General features: G+C 52.5%; 7 protein-coding genes and 1 non-coding gene across 8 annotated transcripts; 3 read left to right on the forward strand and 5 right to left on the reverse strand.

Annotated features, from left to right (window-relative positions):
• Nucleotides 1-76: 76 nt before the first annotated feature.
• SQT1 (60S ribosomal subunit assembly or modification protein) lies at nt 77-1,654 on the reverse strand (the record flags this gene model as incomplete). Its single annotated transcript, XM_062943466.1, has 1 exon — nt 77-1,654. The coding sequence occupies one exon, from the start codon at nt 1,652-1,654 to the stop codon at nt 77-79; it is 1,578 nt and encodes a 525-aa protein (XP_062806589.1).
• Nucleotides 1,655-2,924: 1,270 nt separating this feature from the next.
• Nucleotides 2,925-5,648, reverse strand: QC764_122320 (uncharacterized protein). The gene is made up of 2 exons (XM_062943467.1): nt 4,489-5,648; nt 2,925-4,428 (listed from the first exon to the last, which is right to left on the reverse strand). The coding sequence occupies exons 1-2, from the start codon at nt 4,659-4,661 to the stop codon at nt 3,135-3,137; spliced, it is 1,467 nt and encodes a 488-aa protein (XP_062806590.1). The 5' UTR covers nt 4,662-5,648; the 3' UTR covers nt 2,925-3,134.
• Nucleotides 5,649-6,775: 1,127 nt separating this feature from the next.
• Nucleotides 6,776-6,860, forward strand: QC764_0026150. The gene has a single exon. It is a non-coding gene; the product is annotated as a tRNA-Ala (tRNA).
• A 351-nt stretch (nt 6,861-7,211) lies between these two features.
• QC764_122330 (uncharacterized protein) lies at nt 7,212-8,411 on the reverse strand (the record flags this gene model as incomplete). The annotated part of the gene is made up of 1 exon (XM_062943468.1): nt 7,212-8,411. The coding sequence occupies one exon, from the start codon at nt 8,409-8,411 to the stop codon at nt 7,212-7,214; it is 1,200 nt and encodes a 399-aa protein (XP_062806591.1).
• Nucleotides 8,412-9,247: 836 nt separating this feature from the next.
• QC764_122340 (uncharacterized protein) lies at nt 9,248-13,895 on the forward strand. The gene is made up of 2 exons (XM_062943469.1): nt 9,248-12,182; nt 12,241-13,895. The coding sequence occupies exons 1-2, from the start codon at nt 9,834-9,836 to the stop codon at nt 13,471-13,473; spliced, it is 3,582 nt and encodes a 1,193-aa protein (XP_062806592.1). The 5' UTR covers nt 9,248-9,833; the 3' UTR covers nt 13,474-13,895.
• Nucleotides 13,722-15,342, reverse strand: ADH1_1 (alcohol dehydrogenase). The gene is made up of 2 exons (XM_062943470.1): nt 15,057-15,342; nt 13,722-14,994 (listed from the first exon to the last, which is right to left on the reverse strand). The coding sequence occupies exons 1-2, from the start codon at nt 15,109-15,111 to the stop codon at nt 13,979-13,981; spliced, it is 1,071 nt and encodes a 356-aa protein (XP_062806593.1). The 5' UTR covers nt 15,112-15,342; the 3' UTR covers nt 13,722-13,978.
• Nucleotides 15,343-16,876: 1,534 nt separating this feature from the next.
• Nucleotides 16,877-18,110, forward strand: QC764_122360 (uncharacterized protein; the record flags this gene model as incomplete). The annotated part of the gene is made up of 2 exons (XM_062943471.1): nt 16,877-17,136; nt 17,208-18,110. The coding sequence occupies exons 1-2, from the start codon at nt 16,987-16,989 to the stop codon at nt 18,108-18,110; spliced, it is 1,053 nt and encodes a 350-aa protein (XP_062806594.1). The 5' UTR covers nt 16,877-16,986.
• Nucleotides 18,111-18,681: 571 nt separating this feature from the next.
• QC764_122370 (uncharacterized protein) lies at nt 18,682-20,049 on the reverse strand. Its single transcript, XM_062943472.1, has 3 exons — nt 19,247-20,049; nt 19,014-19,161; nt 18,682-18,943 (listed from the first exon to the last, which is right to left on the reverse strand). The coding sequence occupies exons 1-3, from the start codon at nt 19,279-19,281 to the stop codon at nt 18,821-18,823; spliced, it is 306 nt and encodes a 101-aa protein (XP_062806595.1). The 5' UTR covers nt 19,282-20,049; the 3' UTR covers nt 18,682-18,820.
• Nucleotides 20,050-21,018: the final 969 nt, after the last annotated feature.

Here is a 21,018-nt window from a genome sequence, read left to right on the forward strand (position 1 = left end):
TCCTATCTATTGACAACTAACTCCCCATGGATATCTTGAACTCATACTTAACACCAATCAGATGGGCCTTTTGCGTTTAGGCCTCGAAAACCAGCACCACGGAGTCATCACCCGCTGTGACAACCCTCTCACCATCAGCGCCCTGCACAAAACCCAAAACACCACCTCCCTCACCACCACCTCTGTGACCCTTCCACTCCTTGATCAAACCAGCCGTTAGCCCAGCAGCGACAGCCTCCTGGGTAGCGGTCGCGCCGCGCATGTCCCACCGTCTCACCACGCCGTCCAAACCGCACGACGTCAGGAGCCAACCGGCAGTCGCGCCAGTGGCAGCCCGGACAAAGTCTACCTTGACAACAGACTCCCCCTCGTGGGCACCGCGGATGTGTTTCCTTACTTGGAACGACCTCGCGGCATCAAAGATGGCAATGCTGCCGTCTACTGAGCCAGCAGCGAGGAGAGGCTGTTGCGGCGAAAAAGACAGGGACTCGATGCCGTCTGATTGTACGTTCAACGCAGCCAGAACGACGCCAGCACCGGCGGAAGGATCGCTTTGCGCGTTGGACGAGTTGGAAGGAGCAGCTCTGCGGCCGGCGGGGCCTCGTTGGACGGGGACGGCACGTTGTGTGGTTCGCGAAGCAGGCTGAGCGGAGAGGCGAGGGAGACCGACGACCCTGATGGCACCCTGGGCGCCACCGACGGCCACGAGCCCACCAGAGGGGGAAATGGCGACGGAGTAGAGGCCACCCTCGACGAAGAAGCGTTGATCCGCGTCCGCAAGAGACACAACTGTTTGACCGTTATCGGTGACGAGGTTCTTAGCAGCCGCTTCGCCAAAGACGTCGAAAACGTGGAGGGAGCTGTCCTCGCTGACGGTGGCGAGGAGAAGGCCGTCGGAAGACCAGGCGCCTGCTGTGCAGGATGCTGTGTGGAGGAAGTAGGACTGGACGATCTGGATTGGGTTGGAAGGATCGGCAGCTGGGTCAATGGTGAAGACCCAGACGGAGCCGTCGGAGGCGCCCAAGGCGATGGTGTTCGGATGGGCGGCGGATGGGCAAGGCGATACCCAGTTGACTTCTTCTGTTTCTTGTGACTCGCCGACGTACTTGAACTGAGCACCTGTCCCGGTGCTGGGAACTCCTACAGCGTACACGCGCAACCGCCCGTCCATGCCGCCACTGACCAAGAAGTCACCGCGTGGTAGAGTGAATGTCAGCGCATTGATGCTGTCTGTGTGTCCATCGATGGCGAACAGGGGCTGAAGTTCGGTCGGTTGCCACGCCCCAGCGGAGCTAGGGTCTGAGTTGTAGCTTGGGGGGAGGACTGGCTTTGACGAGGCGGCAGAGATGTCGATAACGTAGCCTTTTCCTGGGGCATCATCGGCGTCGCCCTCGGAACCACCTGTCGCAATCAAATGTGGGTGTACTGGATGTTGAGCGATCGCAAAGACTGAATCCTTGTGCTGGTCAAAGTAGGCGATACCGTCGTTCTCCAGCACTAGTTCTTCGCCTTGCTCCTCATCGTCCGAGTCCATGGGGACATCTTCATCCCCGTCCATATCGTCAACAACCTCCTGGACATCGTCCTCGGCGATCATCTCGGGCTCCGAGTCGTCATCGTCGGCAGGGTGTTGGTATGGCTTCGAGGATGACATGTTTGTGGAAGCTTAGCTCTAACGGATATGGTGAGCAGTGATTCGTGAAGTTAAAAAAAAAGGAATTGGTAGCTAACTCGATGCTTGAAGACTGGTGGGATGGTGGGGTAATATTTACCACAACTTTTTCCAGCACTTTGCCTGCTTGATAAGCAGTCTGCTTATCGATCCATGGCGGGGTTCGAATTGGTTCTCAATTCCCCACAAATGTCAAGCGTGGGTAAAATTCGGTAGCAATGCAATCCACTTTGAACATCACTGCTGTTAGTGACCCTAGCCCTGACCAGAGTAGCAAGCCAACAAACAACGATGGTTCAAATCTAGCACTTGACAACCGCTTTGCTATTGTTGACAAATATAGAGAATTACCAAGAAACACTTTCGTGAGAAGCTTTTAACCGAATCTGCATTTACATGCGGTAACCAGCTAGCGATTTGGAATACCTGCAAAAGGGTCAGGACTTGGCCAACACAGAGGTCCATCTGGGCAGTCCTACAGCCAATAATTGGCGAGATCATTCACCTGTCGCACCGATTGTACGAGCTTGGCTGTAGTGTGGAGCTACGTTGGGTGCCTGGACATCGCCACGGGGTTCAGCCTCACCAAAAAGCGGATGTGGCGCCTCGTCAAGCAGCAAGAACCGGCACCTCGAGCTAGAATTTCGGGGCTGGCCCGGGGATTGATGTACCCAAGCGGTACTTGAAGCGTTGGCAAGAGGTTCAGAACGATGTGTTGACGGTTGTTCGGAGACACCCCGACCTTGACCGCCATGGGTACTCACGTCTTTTGTGAAGTAAAGCTCAAGTACCTAAGTGATGTAATTTCCACAGGCTATCTAAAAAGACGACTTACAAGATATATTTGCAAATGTGAGGTTAGGATATAAGTCAGGTATGTCGGATATTGGTCTAGAACGGCTTCAAATGATGAAGTCGATTGACTTCAGCCAGAGGGAGGGTTCAGGGTAGCAGATATCTTGCAGGGTCCTGGATGGAAATAAATTGTTAATCGTTGAGTTTAGAACCCAGGCAGTCAATTTGAGGCATGTAATTGAACTGATGACAGTGTCTGACAAAAGAAAAGCTGCTTTGAGTCCCCAGCTTCAGAAAAACAGCAGGGCCCTGCAAAACGTTCATCAACATTTACAGAACCTGACCGAAGACTTCAAGCCCAATGGAGAATAAGAGTCTAGCGACTGGGTAGTAGAGCTTTTTCGGAGAAATAGCAAAGGCGCAAAGCTGTAAGGCGCCAGTAGCAGCAGCTGACATATATCAGAGTCAAGGTTAAGTAAATTCAGAGCTAAGAGACTAACAAACAAACTCATCAAAGAAATACCATCTTCTATCCAAACGAAAGCAAAGCTGAAACAACACAAGAAAGGCCAAAGTACCTAGATAGGTAACGGAACCTCCTCACTCCCATCTCTCACCCCCCGGGTGCTTCATCGCACTCACCACACTCTTAACCATCCCCAGAAATCTACGCACAATCAGCCCTCACAGGAACCTCTCTGCAACTATCCGGTCCCGGGTGAGGGCTATCACAAAGCTGATCACACTCCACCCCCGGCGCAACAAACACCCTGTATTCCTGTCCCACGAACCCAGGAAGTCTAAACTGTCTCGGATCGGTAGCCGCCAGGCCAGAAGCTCTGTACCCAGCCCGGCAAGCACAGTAATTCTTCTCCAGCCCAAACGGAGTAGAGATGCAAGACGTTGTGATGGTGCACTTGTTGAAGAATGGGTTCGGGTTGCAGGTAGCACACGTGCTGGGCTTGCTCTTGCGCTTGCAGTCAGCCGTGCAGGAGGAGTAATCCTTTCCGTTGTTGGCCTCGCCGTCGTCGCACTCCTCTCCCAGGGGGTAGTCAATGCGACCGTCGCCGCACGTTGGCTTTGGGCAAGAGGACGTGCAGCGAGTTATGTTGGTGCAGGTCTTTGTGCAGTTGGAGCTGGGGGTGCCGTTGAGGTAGCCGTAGTCGCACTCTTCCGGGTGCTCAACAATGCCGTTTCCGCAGACTGATGGATTCGGAGGGTAGCAGGGCTCTTTGAACCTGCAGGTGCTGGTGCACTTGGACGAGGGAGTACCGTTGAGATCACCGTCATCACACTCCTCGGGATTCTCGGTGATGCCGTTGCCACAGATGGGCCCCTTGACCCAAGTGCAGTTGGTTGTGCACTTGCAGCCAGGGCTACCATTAAGCGAGCCGTAATCGCATTGCTCTCCTGGGTCGACGACGCCATTGCCGCATGTTGGTGGCCAGGGTACGTCAAGCTTGGTGCAGTTGGCAGAGCACTTGGATCCAGGGGCACCGTTGAATTGCCAACCAAGGTCACACTCCTCTTCAGGAGCATCCAGAATGCCATCACCGCAGTAGCCACAGACGGTGCAGTTATCTGAACAGCCGCTGTCGTAGGCTCCGTTTCTTGGCCCGGCATCGCACTCCTCGCCAGGATCGATGTACCCGTTGCCGCAGACAGGGGCCTTTTTGCAGTCGTCGGTGCAGCCCGAATTGAGCTCACCATTGAGAGATCCAAGATCGCACTCCTCGGGCCAGTCGACATGTCCATCACCACAACAAGAGACCTTCTTGCAATCTTTGGAGCAACCGGAGTTGAACTCACCATTGCGATGGCCCAGATCGCATTCCTCGGGGAATGCCACCATCCCATCACCGCAGCAGGGAACCTTCTTGCAGTCCTTGGAGCAGCCAGAGTTGGGTGCTCCGTTGAGCTCTGGGCCGAGATCGCACTGCTCATAGGGCAACTGGACCATCCTGCACAAGGTGAAGGGTTAGTCATGTCCAAGTCCGAAGGATCAAATTTCAAGCACTTACCCATCACCACAGACTCCACCACAATGGGTACCATTGCGGCACACAGGGTAGCTTGGTCGAGGGGTAGGGTCGTGGGTGGCGGTAACATGGGTGGTAGTTGTCGTGTTCACATAGATACGGGTACAGCTGGCCCCTCCCATGAAGAGGGCGAGCAAGATCTTGTTGTGAAGCATCTTGAGGCGCCAGGCTGGTTGCTAACTTTTGAGGTCGAGAGATTTGTATGAGTGACGGATGGATGGGGTTCCGTCGAGTTCAGAGACTCTTTATAGACTGAGAGAGACTTCCAAATATTGTTTGGCCTCATCTCACATGACGGCAATCGACCTGAGTACTAAGAAAAGAATCTCATCGTTGTTCGTTTACACTGCCATAATGAGCCTAGGGCTGAAGTCATGACACTTTTGGATACTTGACAGCAAAATTGGATACCTGCTCATGATACGACGCCCGAATCATCTGCTTTCGGCGTTCCTCGTGCCCTGCCTGCTAGCTTATACAGAAACGCTGGATGAACTGTCGGCTCTCGCTGTGTGGCTTGTTCATTTCGGATCTTGTGAACAAAGCAGGTTGAAGGCAGTGCTCCGGTGGTGGAAAAGAGATGGCAGGACCTGAACTCGTATTTGGCTCATTACCTATTGTGAGTCTGTCTTTGACAAATAAGGTTATTTGGCCACAGCTGAAGTACATCATCTCTATCACAATGACTTGGCTTATTCTGATGCTGGCTGAGCATGTCGTTAGTGCATTGATCTCTGAACAAACAGCGAGAATTCTTTAGTTGGGTGAAGTGGGTGGAATGAGGGTGTCAACTGGTGCCAGTAAGATTCGAGTAGAAAATGTAATGGCTGATTGTGTATGACACTGCGCGACTTGGAAAACGCAATCGGACGTAAAGAATGATGGAAAGGTGGCTCAGGTATCGTGCCTTTTCCTTTCGGCTGGCCGTGAGCCGAAAAGATGGTGGTGAGACCTGCAGACGTAAAGACGTAAACCCGAGGCTTTGGTTCATCGTTCTTGCCATTCGGCTGAGTTCTCCGCCTTCTGATTCGTTATTATCTTCAGGGAGGGCTGAGATTACCTAGTATCTCAAAGATACCTGGTATTCATTCCTATAACGGATACGGCGCCACCTGAAAGAAAGCTCTATAGTTGGAACCTTACGTAACTCGACCATTGTTCGATAATTATGACTTATGACCATAGTAAAACGGGCTGGGCTCTTGATTCTCTCAGCCCCGGAACAGCACCACCACCATCGTCCGGATAATTCAAATCCGATGATTGGTTGATATCAGCCGTCGGCCAAAGTTGACAGGTGACATTTCCCTGACGCAATCGATTTGCTCTTTTACATTTCCTGCGCCAGTCCCGAACTCAGATTGTGAGACACAAGAAGCAGTTGTGCACCCCATCGGTTCGGCATATTGATACCCAAAGACTGACACGTAATTTTCACTCTGCGGTCCCGTTGATGTAGCTCACCGTCAGCCAATGGTACTTGGGCCTGAGCGGTAGGACGATTGAAACCAGGCTTTGATATGGTTGGTGGCTTCCACGCAATGTAAAACTAGTGGCGGCTAACGAGACGGATAGGGTCTTAGGTCTGAGCAGTCGGGAAGGTTTCGGGGGCAATTTTGTTGGCAGGTAGACAGACACCTGTTTTGATGGTTGACGGGAACTGTATGTGGGCTGAAGTGGGCTCTTTTGAGTTGGTTCTGTGGCCGCCTTGCACCGCAGAAAACATAGGAAAAGCTCGCTGCTCAACAATTGAAATCTTCTCAAGGCAAGAAGTTGTGGTCCTCTTGGCGGACGATAATCATTCGATATTGATCATGGGGTATTCGCAGACGCTTTGTAACTTACGAAGCCTCATCTCTTGCCTGGAGATACCGACTTTGGAGTGGCCAAGCCAGAAAGTAAGCCAGCACGCTCGGTAGCGGCTCAAGTCAAGATATTCAAATTCAACACTCCTTTTTCTCTCCACGGGATCAGCTCCGTCTTTCGGTGGACCGCTGCCACTGGCCATCTGCGAACCGTGTTTCATGCAGGCTGGCCAGTAGAGTGGAAAAGCCATGGTCTTGCGAGAAGCCAAGATCGGCAGATATGTTTCGGATAGCAACCACCGCTTGCTGCGATGCAAGTCTCACAAAAAATCATTTGCAAAAAGCAACTCATCGGTGGAACTGGGCCATCTTCCGGAGTGGTGGCGTTAGGGTTTCTTCCATGCAACACATCACACCACCATCACGTTGTGATCTACCGCTCAGACAAACCATCCAATCATAGAGGGCGTGTGGCTCAGTTGGTAGAGCGTTCGCTTAGCATGCTTCAGTGTATGCGAAAGGTCCTGGGTTCGATTCCCAGCCCGTCCAAACGATCAAAACTTTTTATTTTTTGCTCATCTTTCATAAGCCAGAAAATCCACATTGTGGTGGATACATCATCAATGCCCTGCCTGATCTGCCCGTTTGTCACCTGGTCAACTTAATAGCTGTGGAGCTCGGGAAAGGGGTCAAATAGGGGTGCTGACGATAGTACAATCTGGCCCAGTAGATCTTGACCACGACATAGAAACATTAAGTAGGTAGGTAGATTTGGGATGCGAAGGGGATATGACCAAGTACCTTTAAATCAAAGTTGCCAGCCCAGGAAAAAAAAGGACGCTCATTCTGTAATCTTTCACCACCAAAATATCACGACATGATGACCCCCCCGTATTATGATTAAACCCACTCCAGTGAGTCTTCCTCAGCTTGACTGTTTTCAAGTCCCGTCCAGTTGGCGAGAATCCTCAACGTCGTCCACCACCTCTCTCCAAAATCGCGCACCTCTGCCGATATTTCCTGGATCTCTTCGAATTGGAGAGCCCTTTGGTCGACAACTGATCCATCTACATCCAAGTAAAGTTGGCTGGGGTCGTCGCCCAGATGGTGGTAGTATTGACCGAGTGTGCGGGCATAGTATCTTGCCTCGGACTGGGGAAACTCCTTCAACATCGCCTCCTCATCCGTTGCCGACTCGAAGGTCCATACCGTTGCGTCGAGGTGGTCGAGCACTGTGGGAGATCGAAGCTCCCACTTCCCATCTGAAGGCCTTTGCTCCAGTTGGGTTCGCCACTCCTGGGTGACAAAGTTGAGTATGCCGCCGTGAGTGCAGACTACAATCCGTGGGGTGTCATGCCTCCCTTGTGCTTGATGAACCGACAGGACTTTGGCGGCCCACTCCCGGAGCCAGATCCGAGCCTCCTTCACTGCCTGGTCAATGCTGGCAAGATCCGGGATGTCGGTAACAGCACAGGTCCGATCTTCATCCGTCTGCCATCTGTTCTCGACACCCTCTGGCCAAACCATCCGGGTAATATCCACCTCCTGCTCATTGAGAATGGTAAGAGCATCTTCATCCGTGCCGCCCTTGAGTCTCAAAAATGTTACCGACTGTCGCGAAGGGGCGTTCTCGCGAACAGTCGGTATTCCGGGTATGTCCGATGGTCTTGTCGACGCTTCCATAAGGCCGGGATGGACGTAGATGCTCTTCTCAAGCTCTGGCACCCTGGGGTTCATAGGAGGCTCGCCCTGAGGGGCATGGAAGGGGCCCACGAGCTGGAAGGATGGGCAGAGACCTTGAATGGTCTCTATCGTCCTTGTGCATGGCGACGAGACCAACAAGTAGACATTGTCTAGCTTCCCGGGCACATCCTTGTTGTAATCCAGGCAGGTCTGCGCCCCCGCGTTCGTCAAACCATCCGGCAAGAAGAAACTCGTCCTCACGGTCTCTCTCCTCTTCTCGACGATGTGTTCCAGGTCCTCCAGACTCTCTAGTGGCGGGTAGTCGAGATTTGTCGGTACCTCGGCAACCGATTCGGCATGTCGTTGAAAAACGATGTGCACTGATGTGATGTCGGGCACGGTTGGGATTGAACCCATGATTGATTGATGGAGGGATCGTAAGCTTGAGGGCTGTTGCAGATGAGTATTGGGGTTTCCAAGAAGATGGATCCGAAGTGGTGATGATGGGTAGCAAGAGAGCAGCCAGCTAGGGGGTAATGTCTTTTTTTATGCTGATGGGTGTCGTCCCTACACCCCCTCGCATCTGCACTGCATCGTGGAGGGACAGGTTCGGCAGATGAGGGGTACGCCGCGAGACACAAAACCGCTGAGTGGCAGAGGGTTATGCGGCTGGTGTTAATAGTTCAGAAACATGCCACAGCAAAGCCAGAGGTGCAGTCCAATCGGACTGAGCGGTCGGCATGTCAATCGGCGGTGCCTACTCGGTTTTTCTTTCTTTTTTCTTGTCCGTCCACATCATTGCAAATTTGATGGGTTGGCCCAGGTGGGTGATCTGGTCTGAAATGGGGTACGGAGTACATACTGCCTCGCGGATGGATGCAGTCGGTGGGTCGTAGCGTAGCGGGCGACCGGGACAGGTGGGGGTGGAAAAGCAAACATGAACGGGCAAACTGACATGCTGCCACCAAATTCTCTCCAGGCTGCAGCTACCAGCTCTCTAGCTTCCAGCCCAGCGTTGCTGCTTCGAATCGGAAAAGACTCCGTCGACAACCCCCTCCTGTCTCAACTTTTGCTGCTGCCTGCCGGCATTTGGTCACACTATATCGTCATTTTATTACGGGACATACAGGACAACTACTCTCGTGGATTTTACGAGGAGGTGGAGGGGATCCATTCAATGTGCCCTGTGTTGTACTTGATAAAAAGGATAACGCCCCTCCCAATCGAACACAGCAGCCAGCTTTGTGGTTGGTCCAAGTGGTGCGAGTGACAGCGCCCACCTCTGCCCTCCTCCCCCGTAATCTAGCAGCTGGGTGACATTGAAGGATGGCCAGGGTCAAGATTATCCCCGAGTCTCGATCCAACCCCAGTCCATCCCCCAGATACGGCGCGCCCAATCATCATCGCCGCGATCTCCATACAACCTGCAGCCAGTCATCTGCGTCCACTTGCATAATCCGGGGCGGAGACCCTGCGCATCAATTTTGCGATATCGTCGATGCCTCATCATATTCTACCCAGTGCCCAGATCAACTCCAGCACGCAAGGCCATAGCGCACCCGAGGGGTTTTGACACAAACAAAACACTATTTAATTGCTTCCTGTGTGCGAGGAGAATCTAGCGGAATTAGGTACTAGCCCGTGGGTCCCGGAAAGGGGAAGAGTCTTGTGGTGAATGCGGCAAGAAATGTCGTTTCTTTGTTCTGAGCTTCCGGCCAAGCTCCTTCAACCCGAATCGTTGTTTGCTGCCAAAATGTTCATATTCAACCTGTTTTGGTGGTTGTTTGGCCTTCACCGTCTTTTCTCGAACCCCGCAAGATAGATGTATTGTTGCTCATCATGCCACCAAAAGAGGACACTCGCAATGCTAATAATAGTCCCGATGATGATGATGGCCAAACTACGGTTGACCCTAGAGGTCTAGCGCCAGCATGGGCAGCAAACAGGACGGATCTGATTGAAAGTCTTCCTTTCTTTAGGCAAGCGCAACAGGGGATCTATCAACATAACAGAATAATACGTGGGGTATTGCTTGATGGCCGCGAGGGGGAACACAGCCACTTTGACGACGATATAGTCATCATAAAACTCGATGCCGGCGGTGACATTACCAATTCTGGCTACATACGACAATCCACATCCAGGCTGGAGGCGGCACAAAGAGCCAAAGATGAGCAGAGCCCTGTTGGGCTGATTCTTGGTAAATGCCAATCTAACCCTCACGACCCAACTTTGTTGATGCACTGTAAAGCTAAGCTGCAAATTCTCTATTTTCAAGGATCCAATTCCGACAATCTACACCTCCGAATAGCACCCGCCAAGCCATGCAGATACGCGGTGCTCGGAGAATATGTTCTAACTGATCTCTGGCATGAGTATCAAGAAGGTGGAGATGCCACAGTGACGATGGCCCGGTACCAGAGACGGCAGTTCCTTCAACCACCGTGGTGGAAGGCCAACAATATCGCCTCGGCTCGCTATCGAGATCAAAAGCAACGTCAGGTGCAAATTATCAGCGACCGAAAACCCACACGCAGCAGAGTTTGCGAAGAATGTGGAGAACCATCACCGAAAAGATACAAAGTCTGGGTGTGCGCCAACCCGCGATGTGAGAAATTCTCAACGGCAGAAAACGGGGAGGTTTTGGCCGAGGATGTTGTATTCTCCACGCATTGGCTGCTTGAGAGGGTAGCATCAGCCGGCGAGGCAGGCCTTGACTTCGGATCCAACCGACTCAGACGCCCAACACAGCCAACTGACATGCGAAAGGGGTCAGTCTGCCCTAAATGCAGGAAATGTGTTTCGCGATTCCACTGGGCGTCGTGGATCTGTGAAGGACCATACGGGTGCGGTCACGCCGTCTCTCTGACTGTCGATATACCAGAACTCCAAAACCTCTTGAAAGAACGATCAAGAGGTTTCACTCAAGCCAGACATCCATTTCACAGCCTCCACGATCCCCGAAACCTTGAGCGGGAATTCATCAGCCACGGGATTACTTTCATTGAGTTTAAGCATGAAATGCCCGGTGGAAGCGTGATCAAGCTCCTCAAGTCCCGACCCCCCCGTACGGCTACCCCAGGCACGATATTCGACGATCTATTCAACAGTATCATCTGGGAGGCCAATCACGGAAGCCGCCTTGATCTCCAGCGCCATACAGCATCGAATAGATTCACAGGCACCAGGATCAACAGATACGAGATCAGCTTTGGAGAGAAAGGGGAGCCGAGTGCATTTTATCCGGTGGTCCCTTTGGAAAATGCACCCGCGTCTGTTCAAACGGTGCTTGAAATACTCACAGAGCTGTTGGAGGAGGATATACAGGATACGACGGTGAAGCGTACAGAAAATACCCAGGACCCCTGGTTGTTGACAGTCACCGCGTACGTGGGCGGTGAACAAAAGGAATATTTCAAGCCTGCTGGATATAACAGAGCCGGAGACGTGACGGCAACCCTGTGCTTGGGAAGCCCGGTGAGAATGAGATGGCGATACAGCCCTGATTACTGGAACCACACTCAGGCAGGACGGGTGCTAGATGGCTCCCCATCACCAGAGACGAAGCACTTCGAGGCTCTACAACAACTCAAGGGAAGAAAAATGTCGCGCGGTGAATACGAAAAGCAGAGGCGGGAGATACTGGACAGTTCTGATGGTCAATCACGGCCTCGCAATGAGATCCCGACATATTTGACTGCTGATTTAACGCATGGTGATATCCTGATCACAGAGGGTGATGCGATAGGGTCGCGCTTTGACTCGGCGGTGGAGCCACAGGGACTTTTACACATTCGACTGACAACGTTCAGGGTACAAGATGGCGGTGATGACGGAAGAGGAAGAGAAAACAGCGCGGCGAGACGGAGCACCTCTCGAAGTCGCTCAAGGGGGGGCATTTCCACACGAGCCACAAAGGCTCAGAGGGCGTCTTCTAGAACGAGAGGAACGCCGGAAAGAACATCAAAACGGATTACAAAGGGTCCCTTCAAAACACGGAGAGGCTCTTCCAAAAACCGACAAGAAGAAAGCGCAGTGGAAGCAGAGAGCTCAACGCCACCCGTACCAAGACGTCGAGGCAGAAAAGCTGGTTCTCGCCAGAAGAATCAGAAAAGAAAGAACACATCACCAGATCCCTCCAAAACTCCCAATTTGAAAACAAGGAGAACGGCAAAGGAAGCAAGGGATGTAGGTGAACAAAATGAAGCCCAACGATCAACAGTCAATATTAACAATTTTACTATAGAGGACAAAAGCTCAATCGGGACACTCGGAATCAGTGTCCTCTTCGAATGTGTCCATAACGTCTTCCTCCGATGGCGAAGACCAAATACCCAAAAGGCAAAAGACACAAGCTACGCTTACTACAAAAACCATGAGTGCCCCAACGGGGCCTAAGCTTAAGTCGATTCTCAGAACTGCCGCCAGTATGAAACCGAAGAGAACCTCGAAAACATCGAGGTCAGACTCCCCCGACATACTCACGACTCTTCAACCATCTAGTACTGCCGCTACGACCTCAAAACAGAGGTCAAACCCACCCGACATACTCACTACCTCACACCAACCATCTCACACTGCCTCTGGACACATTCCAACTCTTTCACGGAGAAGATTCATATATCAAACCCCTAAAAAGCCACAAACCAGTCCACTAAACGCGAAAGAAATAGAATATGTCGAAACAATCTTGCACCCAGGTCCCGTGCCAACCGACTTGAATTCCACGACCAAGGTTCTGGACAAGATTAACCCACCTGGTCTTGAGGGAAGGTCTGTACCGCCGTTGCCTGTACCGCTCAGGCGCAACCCTCGGCCTGTGATACCATCATCAATACTGAAGCCTAGGTGCGGAAGTGCTGCTCCTGTCGTTGGCTCAAAGTCACCTGAGAAACGCACAGCACAGCACTTACTTTGGGAAATCGACACACTAGGGGTTCCTGTTCCTCCCACGCTGCTGTCAAACCCAATACAGGACCAAGAGCGTACGGGTGGCACTGGAGAGTCCAAAGCAAATCATCCCGCACCCACAAGTCCGAACACCCACGAGTCTCCCGCCTCTTCAAATCCCCAAGTCAAGACGCCCCTCCTTCCCAGCCCACCGCCTCTCAAAACTACCATCGAGAACAACAGCCTCGTCAGCCCCCCAATCAGCAGCACCCCCACACGACATCTTCCGGCCACCGCTCGAAGGACAAGCACCACCATCCCACCCGCCAGCCCAACCCTCAACCGCCAGCGTTCCCTACAACTGCAAGACCCAAACCTCAAAGTCATCACCATCTCGCCCTCTCCATCCCCCTCCCCAGCCCCAGAGCCTCAACCTTCAGCCCAAAACCATGATCGAAACAGCTCCTCCAGCTCATCCTCATCCTCATCCGAAGACGAAGACGACAACGGCGCCTCGTACAAACTACCGGCCCCGGACAGGACGCGGTCGAGGTCGAGGTCGCTGTGGGGAAGATTGTGGGGGTCGTGAGATTTCTGCTTGGAAATGGGGGCCGGTTGAGGGCGGGGAACAAGTTGGGATTTTGTGTAGGAGGGATGCTGGAATGGACCAGCACGGTCCACGCTTCACCTCCATACATGCCCCTATAGGCATGTTTGAAAAGTTTTGCTGGGGTCGGTGCTGGCCTCACAAATGTTCAGCAGGGTGGCAATGCTGGATCCCCAAAGATGTTGTCATTTATCAACAGGGTGGTTGGCGTGCACGCCCAAGGGACAGTTGAAGATATAAGCAGGAACACGGGGTTGTTGTTGTATGGTCATAAATGGCAACGTCTGAGCTATAACTGAGATACTTTATAGTTAACCTTGTCCTCCCATCTCCACACATTACTGTATTACAGCCTTACAGAAGTCTCCCTTTTCCCCAGAGGCGACACACACAGAATTCAGAGGCCAGCATTGAGTCTCCACCGAACTGCGTTTTATTGAAACTTGTGACACTCCACGCGTTTGTGAGAGACCTCGTTACCTCCGGCTTACCGACTGGTATCCAGTACATACCTTCCCACCACTTTGTTCTCCCTCATGGCATCAAACACACCACCGAGCTCGCTCATACCCACCACTTTGACCGGTGCCCTCACCAGCCCACGGAGGAAGAAGTCTATCGCCTCCACCATATCCTGTCTGTTCCCAACATAAGACCCCTTCACCTGCACCATCCTCACCACGGTGTCGAACACCGGCATGCTCACCTTGGCACCCGCTGGCATGCCAATACAAACCACCGTCCCATGAGATCTCACATACCCGGTCGCCTGTTGAAACGGCTTCTCCATCGGGGCCAGTAGCAAAACCCCATGCGGTCCCAGCCCATCCGCCGTGGCCGCCTTGACATCCGCCACCAGGTCTTTGCTCTTCAAATAATCCACATACACCTCGGCCCCCAACTTCTTGCAGCTCTCCCCCTTTTCCGGACCCCCGTCAATAGCAATGACGTGTAGGCCCATAGCCTTGGCGTACTGTGTCGCCAAACTTCCCAAACCACCACCCGCGCCCACAATGGCCACATACTGCCCCGGCCGGGCCTCGCTCTGCTTGAGCCCAGTGTAGACCGTCAGACCGGCACACAGGATGGGCGCAGCAGCGTCCAACTCAACCCCTTTATCCTTGGGGAACTTGGCCACATGCGAGGCGTTGGCGACAGCGTACTGCTGGAAGCTGCCATCGACCGTGTACCCCGAGAGCTGCGCCTCGCTGCAAAGCATCTCCTGAGCTTGCATGCAAAAGGTGCAGTGGTGGCAGGTGGAGTTGAGCCAGGGGATCCCCACGTAGTCTCCGACATCGACGCCCTGGCCCGAAGCAACCAGGCTTCCTTTGGCCACCACGACGCCGGCGCCTTCGTGACCGCCCACCAGGGGGGTCTTGCGGGGCAGGGGCCAGTCGTTGTTGAGGGCGTGGAGGTCGGTGTGGCAGACGCCCGAGTACAGAATATGGATCAGGATTTCTTGGGGGCCCGGAGTGGGGACGGGGATGGTTTTTAACGTCATCACTGGCGCCTTTTGTTAGCGTGTGAACATCTGGTAATGGAGAAGACTTGAGGGGAGACTGCACCGCCATCGGCCGTGATGACCTGAGCCTTCTGCTCCTTGGGGATATCGGGGGCCATTGTGGATTGCTGGCGAGAGCAGAACAAGCTTGATGCGGGAAACAGTGAGAGGAGGAATAGTTAGAAAAAGAGAGAACGAACTTCAGTGATAGCACTACTTTAAATGCGCTTGGACACGTCTGTTCTCACTGGATGAACGTCATGGGCTCGTCAGTTCGTCTGAGGGTTGACAGTTTTATGCTTTGATGCCAAGCCCACTTTCATTGCAAGCCTGGTGACGTCCCCGAATGCAGATCTGGTTGCTGGGAAAGCTCCATCCGCATACTGGTGCGGCGGGAGACACCGATCCCGAAATCCCATACCGAGATGTCGATACAAAATTCTGAAGCCGCCTTTGTGAGGGTTGAGATCGCAAGTGTTGAATGTGTGGCTTAACTCGCCAGCAAACTTGGAAAGCGAAGGTAAAAGACACCATCAGCCACCATCTCTCTTACGATTGGCGACGTGTCATGGCTGCCCATGGCAGTTGGCGGTTGGCTGTGGCCATTGACGCAGCGTGGTTCGTATACATCCCAAAATATATCAGAAAGTTAAGAATTGACACGCACTTACTTCCAGAGGCATTCCCGCCGCATGCTTATCTTGCATCGGTCCCAAGGGAGGCGTTGCGGAGTTTCGGAATCACATCTGAAAGGACTTCGGACAAAAAGTGATTTTTGGAGTGGGGGAGTCTAGGTCGGAGTTCAGCCAGTGGGGGTATATGGCAAGCCCTTTGCCGCAGTCATTGTCAGTATCAAATTATGTGCAAGGAACACTGGGAATGCATAAGTATCTTAGTGCAACATCCGTCTTGAAGTGAGGGTATTTTGTCAACATCAAATTTTAAAGGTAAACCATGCTCAGGTTCAAGGAAGTGGTTGATACGTGGATTTATGTGTAAGCCGCAACTTTTGTTGCAATGAAACATGTTTCGCCAAAAGCCACCGACTTGGTCAGTCTGAAGCGAGCAGCGCAACCTGCAGACTGCCATTATTATTAGTGTGGTGCATACTTGGGGTAGGAATTCTAGGGCTGTACATCCAAGTGATGGTTCTGAGAAAGTCTTCTGTTGATATTTCACCATATCTCTTCTCAGGGGTGAAAGCAAGCCCAGAGTCCTTGGTTATGGTGAAATATGGCAGGGTGGTGACAAATAGAAACAACTGCTTGAGACAGGAAAGCCGAACATGGATCCACATCAAGGGGGCAGACCTTAGGCGGATACAGACAGAAGAGCTGGGGCCTGATGAATTGTTTTCGACATGTCGTCACCAGCCAAGAACGACAGAAGGAAACAGTCAGAGATAGGGGCGCCCAACTACGTATAGTAGCATAATGAAGAACCATCGTGACTATCGTCAAACACAGTTTTCAATTGCCCTGTGTGACGATTTTGCTCTTTTAGAGCCCTGGTGGAAGCCTTTCGAATCTCGCTGTTTTGGGATGTGCCCGAGGCAAAGGCAGGACAAGGAATACAACGCGGATCTAAACGCTGGTGGTCATCGTTGCTGCAATTGCCGAAAATACAATCTCATCACTGGGGAATATGCTAGTTGGAATATTGGAAGGCTGTAACCAGCCATTAGAGCAGTACAATTCGGTCCACTCACTCAACAGCTTCGAAGTAACGGCTGACACTCAACACGCCAGGTATTCGCTGCGGATGACTGATCATCACGGGGCTTCAAAGAGTGATGGTTGTGGTGAATTCGGACCAGAAGACCTTCTTCCTGCTCTTGGCTTGTTGAACTTGCTCTTGAAGACCCTCGACAGCCACGAGCCAACACTTCAATTCACTTCTACTGTGCGTTATATCACTGCTAGTCTCGCTCCCTAGTGGGGACAAATTCCCAACGCGCTATTCACTGTTGGCATGATTGCTCCCGCAACAGCTATATGATTTTGACCGCAAATAAACTCTTGATTGCTTCCACTTTCCCAGAACAACTCAACCTGGGTTCCAAACTACCTTGGTCTTCCCCCCTCGTAAGATCATCGACACCAACCCATCACTCCCCCGTCATCAACATAATCAAGGAATCCCAAGTAAGTCAGATGTCTTTTATCAATCGTTCAACAGTAGCAGCTACCCAGTTACTGACGATTTCCGCAGGCAGCTCAGCAAAATGAACTCCAACCGCTCCCGTCCCGATAGCCGGGCTGGCCGCGCTAGCGAGCGCGTTACCTTTGATGAGATAGCGCTCAGTGACGACGAACGTATCGCCACAGTTTTCCACCCCATGAAGGCCTTAGCCAACCGTAACCAGGCGGACGAGCAAGCGTTGGGGGACGAGCGGGAGAGTCGCGGGTTCTCCCGCAACTACCGCGGCGATATGAACAATCCCAAGAACCAGCGCGGCATGGTTTCCGACAATGAGAACACCAGCTTGTTCATCACCCGGCTGCCTGCGGATGTCACCCCCGCTCAGCTCTTGAAAGCCCTCGCCCCCCATGGACCTTTCGGGAGGGTTTGGTCAGTCCACATCATCCCTGCCAATGCCGACAAGGGCCAGACAGGGGCCGCGGCAAAGCTCATCATGTTCGATCGCGCTGGGGCTGAGGCGGTATACAACTTCATTCACCGCGGCGGTCTTTCTTTCTACAATGGGTCGACCAGGATCCGGGCGATTGTCTCCTGGAACCAGGTCAAGTCACCGCCGTCAGATCCCCGGGGCACCAAGTCGCGCGTTCTCATTATCTCGGGCCCTGCCGACTTTGTCGATGTGAAGAAGCTCAGAGCTCTGTTCAGTCGCTACTTCATCTATCAGGAGGAGGAAGTCAAGCTTACCTCGCATCGGGACTCCAAGCATGAGATTGAGTTCAGGTTCTGCTGCTTTCACGCTCAGGCGGAGGCCGCATCGGTCTTCCTCGGACGTTTGAAACCTTCGAGTGTGTGTGTCAAGTTTGGAGCCGACCCTCTTGCTCAGCAGCCCCCAGCAAACGCTCAGGCTCGGTCGTCTGTAGCGAAGGACCGCTGGGCCCTGTTGGGTCAGCGCAGACGTGGAGGATCTAGTTCTTAAGCATTTTGAACAATGCTTCAAGTCAACGAGGATATGGACGGCGGGCCGGTGGTGACGGAGAAGGCAACCTCGACCTAGGTACTCATTAGAAGTAGTTCACGGGTAGCCCTGCTCGATTGGTGAAGAATCTATATATTATCACTATTACTTGCCCTATTATTTGCCTTTCGTCTTTTCATAGACTACGGGGATTGCCTTAATTACATGAACTGTTCACGATGTCTGAATAGCCTCTCTACCCTTGTTGGTGAGATTTGGTGGTGGTTTCAGGGGGTGGCGTGAACACCAGCCACGTGTGGCTGAGATGTTTGATGTCACGGAGGACATTGTGTCACGGAGGACATTTTGTCATTGCAGTTTTTACACGTTGAGTACCAATGATTTTAACAGCTTTGTATGAAGGGATTGGCTCCTGGCGGTTCTTTTGGCTCTTCCTAAATTTCCTGGTTTTGCTGAGCCCAGCGGAGTTGTTGCCTGACCAATGTCAAGATGTAGAAACAAATGACAGCCAGGACGATAATATTGTTTTGGAAGAACGTGTCATGAGCCATGTCGGAGCGAATATTCATAGAAAGTAGAAGTCAAATCCGGAGCCCGACGTTACTATCTGCTTCCTATTGTACAAACACAGTCCCAATTGTCCTCTGCCAAATTGCGCCATCAGAAATGTCATTTCATATCATGAAAGTGCGACCATCAGAATTGTCGCCCTACTCCTCGGAATTGCCACCATGACTGGCGAGTCCTCCCTTCCTGCCAGCCTCGCGGGCACGCTCGCTACCGGGCTCAAAGCTACCGGAGGAGGCTTTGCCTCCCTTGGAAGCGATCTCACGCTGTGTGGCACAAAAACAGTCAGCCATGTCTGATGGCAATACGCATAGCAAAGAATGGCAAGACACATACCTGCTTCTCGGGGTCCATGCTGGCAAAGCCCTGGTTGCCCGTACCGCTGTTGCCAGAGGAGGAGTCGTCGTTGGCAGCTTGAGTGCCGCCTCCGCCGTGGCTAGCCTTGCCACCCTTGGAAGCAATCTCGCGCACCTCCTCCTTGGGACTGGAGAAAAGAAGATTGGTTAAGGTTTGGCCATGTGTGTGTGGTGGCTGGGGGGTCGTGGGCAGAGCTAGAGGGGAGGACATACCGGTTGGCAAAGTTTCCGGGGTTGTTGCTGGCCATTTTTAGTTTGGTGTATTGAGTAGGGACTCTAGAAAGAGGTTGTGAGACTAGTTGTTGGATTGAGAGATGATTGTGGATGTTTGATTCAGAGAGCGGATGGTGCGTGGAAAAATGAAGATGGCAGTGGGTGATTGGAGGTCAATAAATACTTTTTCCCCCTCTCATGTCAGCCACCTTTCTGGCGGAAAACCCAGGGAGTGTTTGCTCCATTCTCTAAGCTTTTGGTTGGGGTTGCCGAAAACGGAAGGATGCAGCACAGTCATGATGATAGTGATGATGTCAACATTATGGGGGAAACAGCCAGTGGGAAGGTGCGGGGCGGTGCTGGTTTGTCACATTTGTCAATCTCTCCATACTGCCGTGACTGCCAACCTGCAGGCCACCGTGGGAAACAATGATTTCTTTTTCTCTCTGAAACAGAAAGCGTAATTGACTCTGGAGCAAAGTACTGGAGGGCAGGAGATCCCGGCGTAAAGATGACACAGTTGGTGGAAGTGATGATGACAGTGACCGGATTGCGACATGGTCAAATGATGCGCTAACAAACTCGCCAAGCTTCCCGTCTCAGCGAGACTTTCAGCAGCCCCGTTTAGAAGATCTTAGGTAGCAGATCCTGAGATAAAATCCTCCGGAGCGAAACGGGAGTCGCAAATGCGTAGATTGGTTGATGTGAGTATTCTTACTCTTCTTGGCTGTTGTGCAATTGGTACCAATGTTTAGAACATCAGGAGATGGCAAATCCATAAGGTACTTCGTAGAACAGTTTCGCCTGCCAGGAGAGAGCGATCTCGAACGAGGAAATTGTGTGGCCCTCGAGCCTTCATGCTGATTTCTGTGACATCAACGAGGTCTTTGTCGTCCCTTCCCGATCGTCCTTCTCTTTGGTGTTTTGAAACCCGAAAGCAGCACCAGTGGCATCCCGTCAGGTGGAGCTCTCGTTGGCATCCTCTGCAAAGTTGCCAGTGGTTCACCCGACTCTCGTTCACACAACTAGTCAACCACATTGCTATCCACCCAGGCATTGTTAAAATATCATCAGTTTGCTGGCACCAGGCGCCTTCCTCGCTCATTACCCCTGGCTTCAACACCAGCAACACGCAATCGGGATTCTTAATCATGCAGTCATGCCTCCCTTCTTCTTTTTTGCGGCCTTCGATGCGGAAACAACTACGATGCCATCAAGTTTACACGGCGGCTCAGACAATGGCTCCGACAATAGCTTCCCTCACTCTCACTATCCACCGCCGTGGAGACTTTCCGAGTTTCAGACCGGCAACTGGCAACAGTCCCATGCATACTTGGGCACTCCTTGGGAGCAACGCGAATCGTTGGAGAAAAACCGACACCATAGGTTTCTCCCGGCCCTTGAATTCGCCCTCCAAATGCTGGGCAACCAGATGGTGATCAATGAAAGGTGTTAGACTTTTCGGCACCGAAGAGATTCCAAGTGTCACCAGCTGCATCGTCGTTTGCGGTCCATACGACACAAAGAACGCTGGATTATCATCCGATTGGATGGATGGATATCCCGCGAGAGGTACTATGTTCCACGCTAGCCTGCGTGCGCGTACATCCCGATATACATACTCACTCCCACCTGTTTAACCTTAGGCTTCACTCCCAGCCAGCGCCATATCGTTTCCAGCCTCCCCCACGCCGTCCATCCGCGACACCCCGTCCGCTCCCGCCGATGAAGCATGGGGACGCTTCGCTACCTTGTCCCCCGATAGCACCGAC

This window comes from Podospora pseudoanserina, chromosome 1 (assembly GCF_035222485.1).
Source record: "Podospora pseudoanserina strain CBS 124.78 chromosome 1, whole genome shotgun sequence".
Taxonomy (NCBI): Eukaryota; Fungi; Ascomycota; class Sordariomycetes; order Sordariales; family Podosporaceae; genus Podospora; species Podospora pseudoanserina.

Coding starts and splice junctions, on each gene's coding strand:
- ADH1_1 (XM_062943470.1), bottom strand. CDS start 15,111: ATGGCCCCCGATATCCCCAAGGAGCAGAAGGCTCAGGTCATCACGGCC. Junction 14,995..15,056: donor GGTCATCACGGCCGATGGCG/GTGCAGTCTCCC, acceptor AAAAGGCGCCAG/TGATGACGTTAAAAACCATC.
- QC764_122320 (XM_062943467.1), bottom strand. CDS start 4,661: ATGCTTCACAACAAGATCTTGCTCGCCCTCTTCATGGGAGGGGCCAGC. Junction 4,429..4,488: donor GGTGGAGTCTGTGGTGATGG/GTAAGTGCTTGA, acceptor CACCTTGTGCAG/GATGGTCCAGTTGCCCTATG.
- QC764_122370 (XM_062943472.1), bottom strand. CDS start 19,281: ATGGCCAGCAACAACCCCGGAAACTTTGCCAACCG. Junction 19,162..19,246: donor CCCGGAAACTTTGCCAACCG/GTATGTCCTCCC, acceptor TCTTTTCTCCAG/TCCCAAGGAGGAGGTGCGCG. Junction 18,944..19,013: donor GCATGGACCCCGAGAAGCAG/GTATGTGTCTTG, acceptor TGTGCCACACAG/CGTGAGATCGCTTCCAAGGG.
- QC764_122340 (XM_062943469.1), top strand. CDS start 9,834: ATGCCACCAAAAGAGGACACTCGCAATGCTAATAATAGTCCCGATGAT. Junction 12,183..12,240: donor CGGCAAAGGAAGCAAGGGAT/GTAGGTGAACAA, acceptor ATTTTACTATAG/AGGACAAAAGCTCAATCGGG.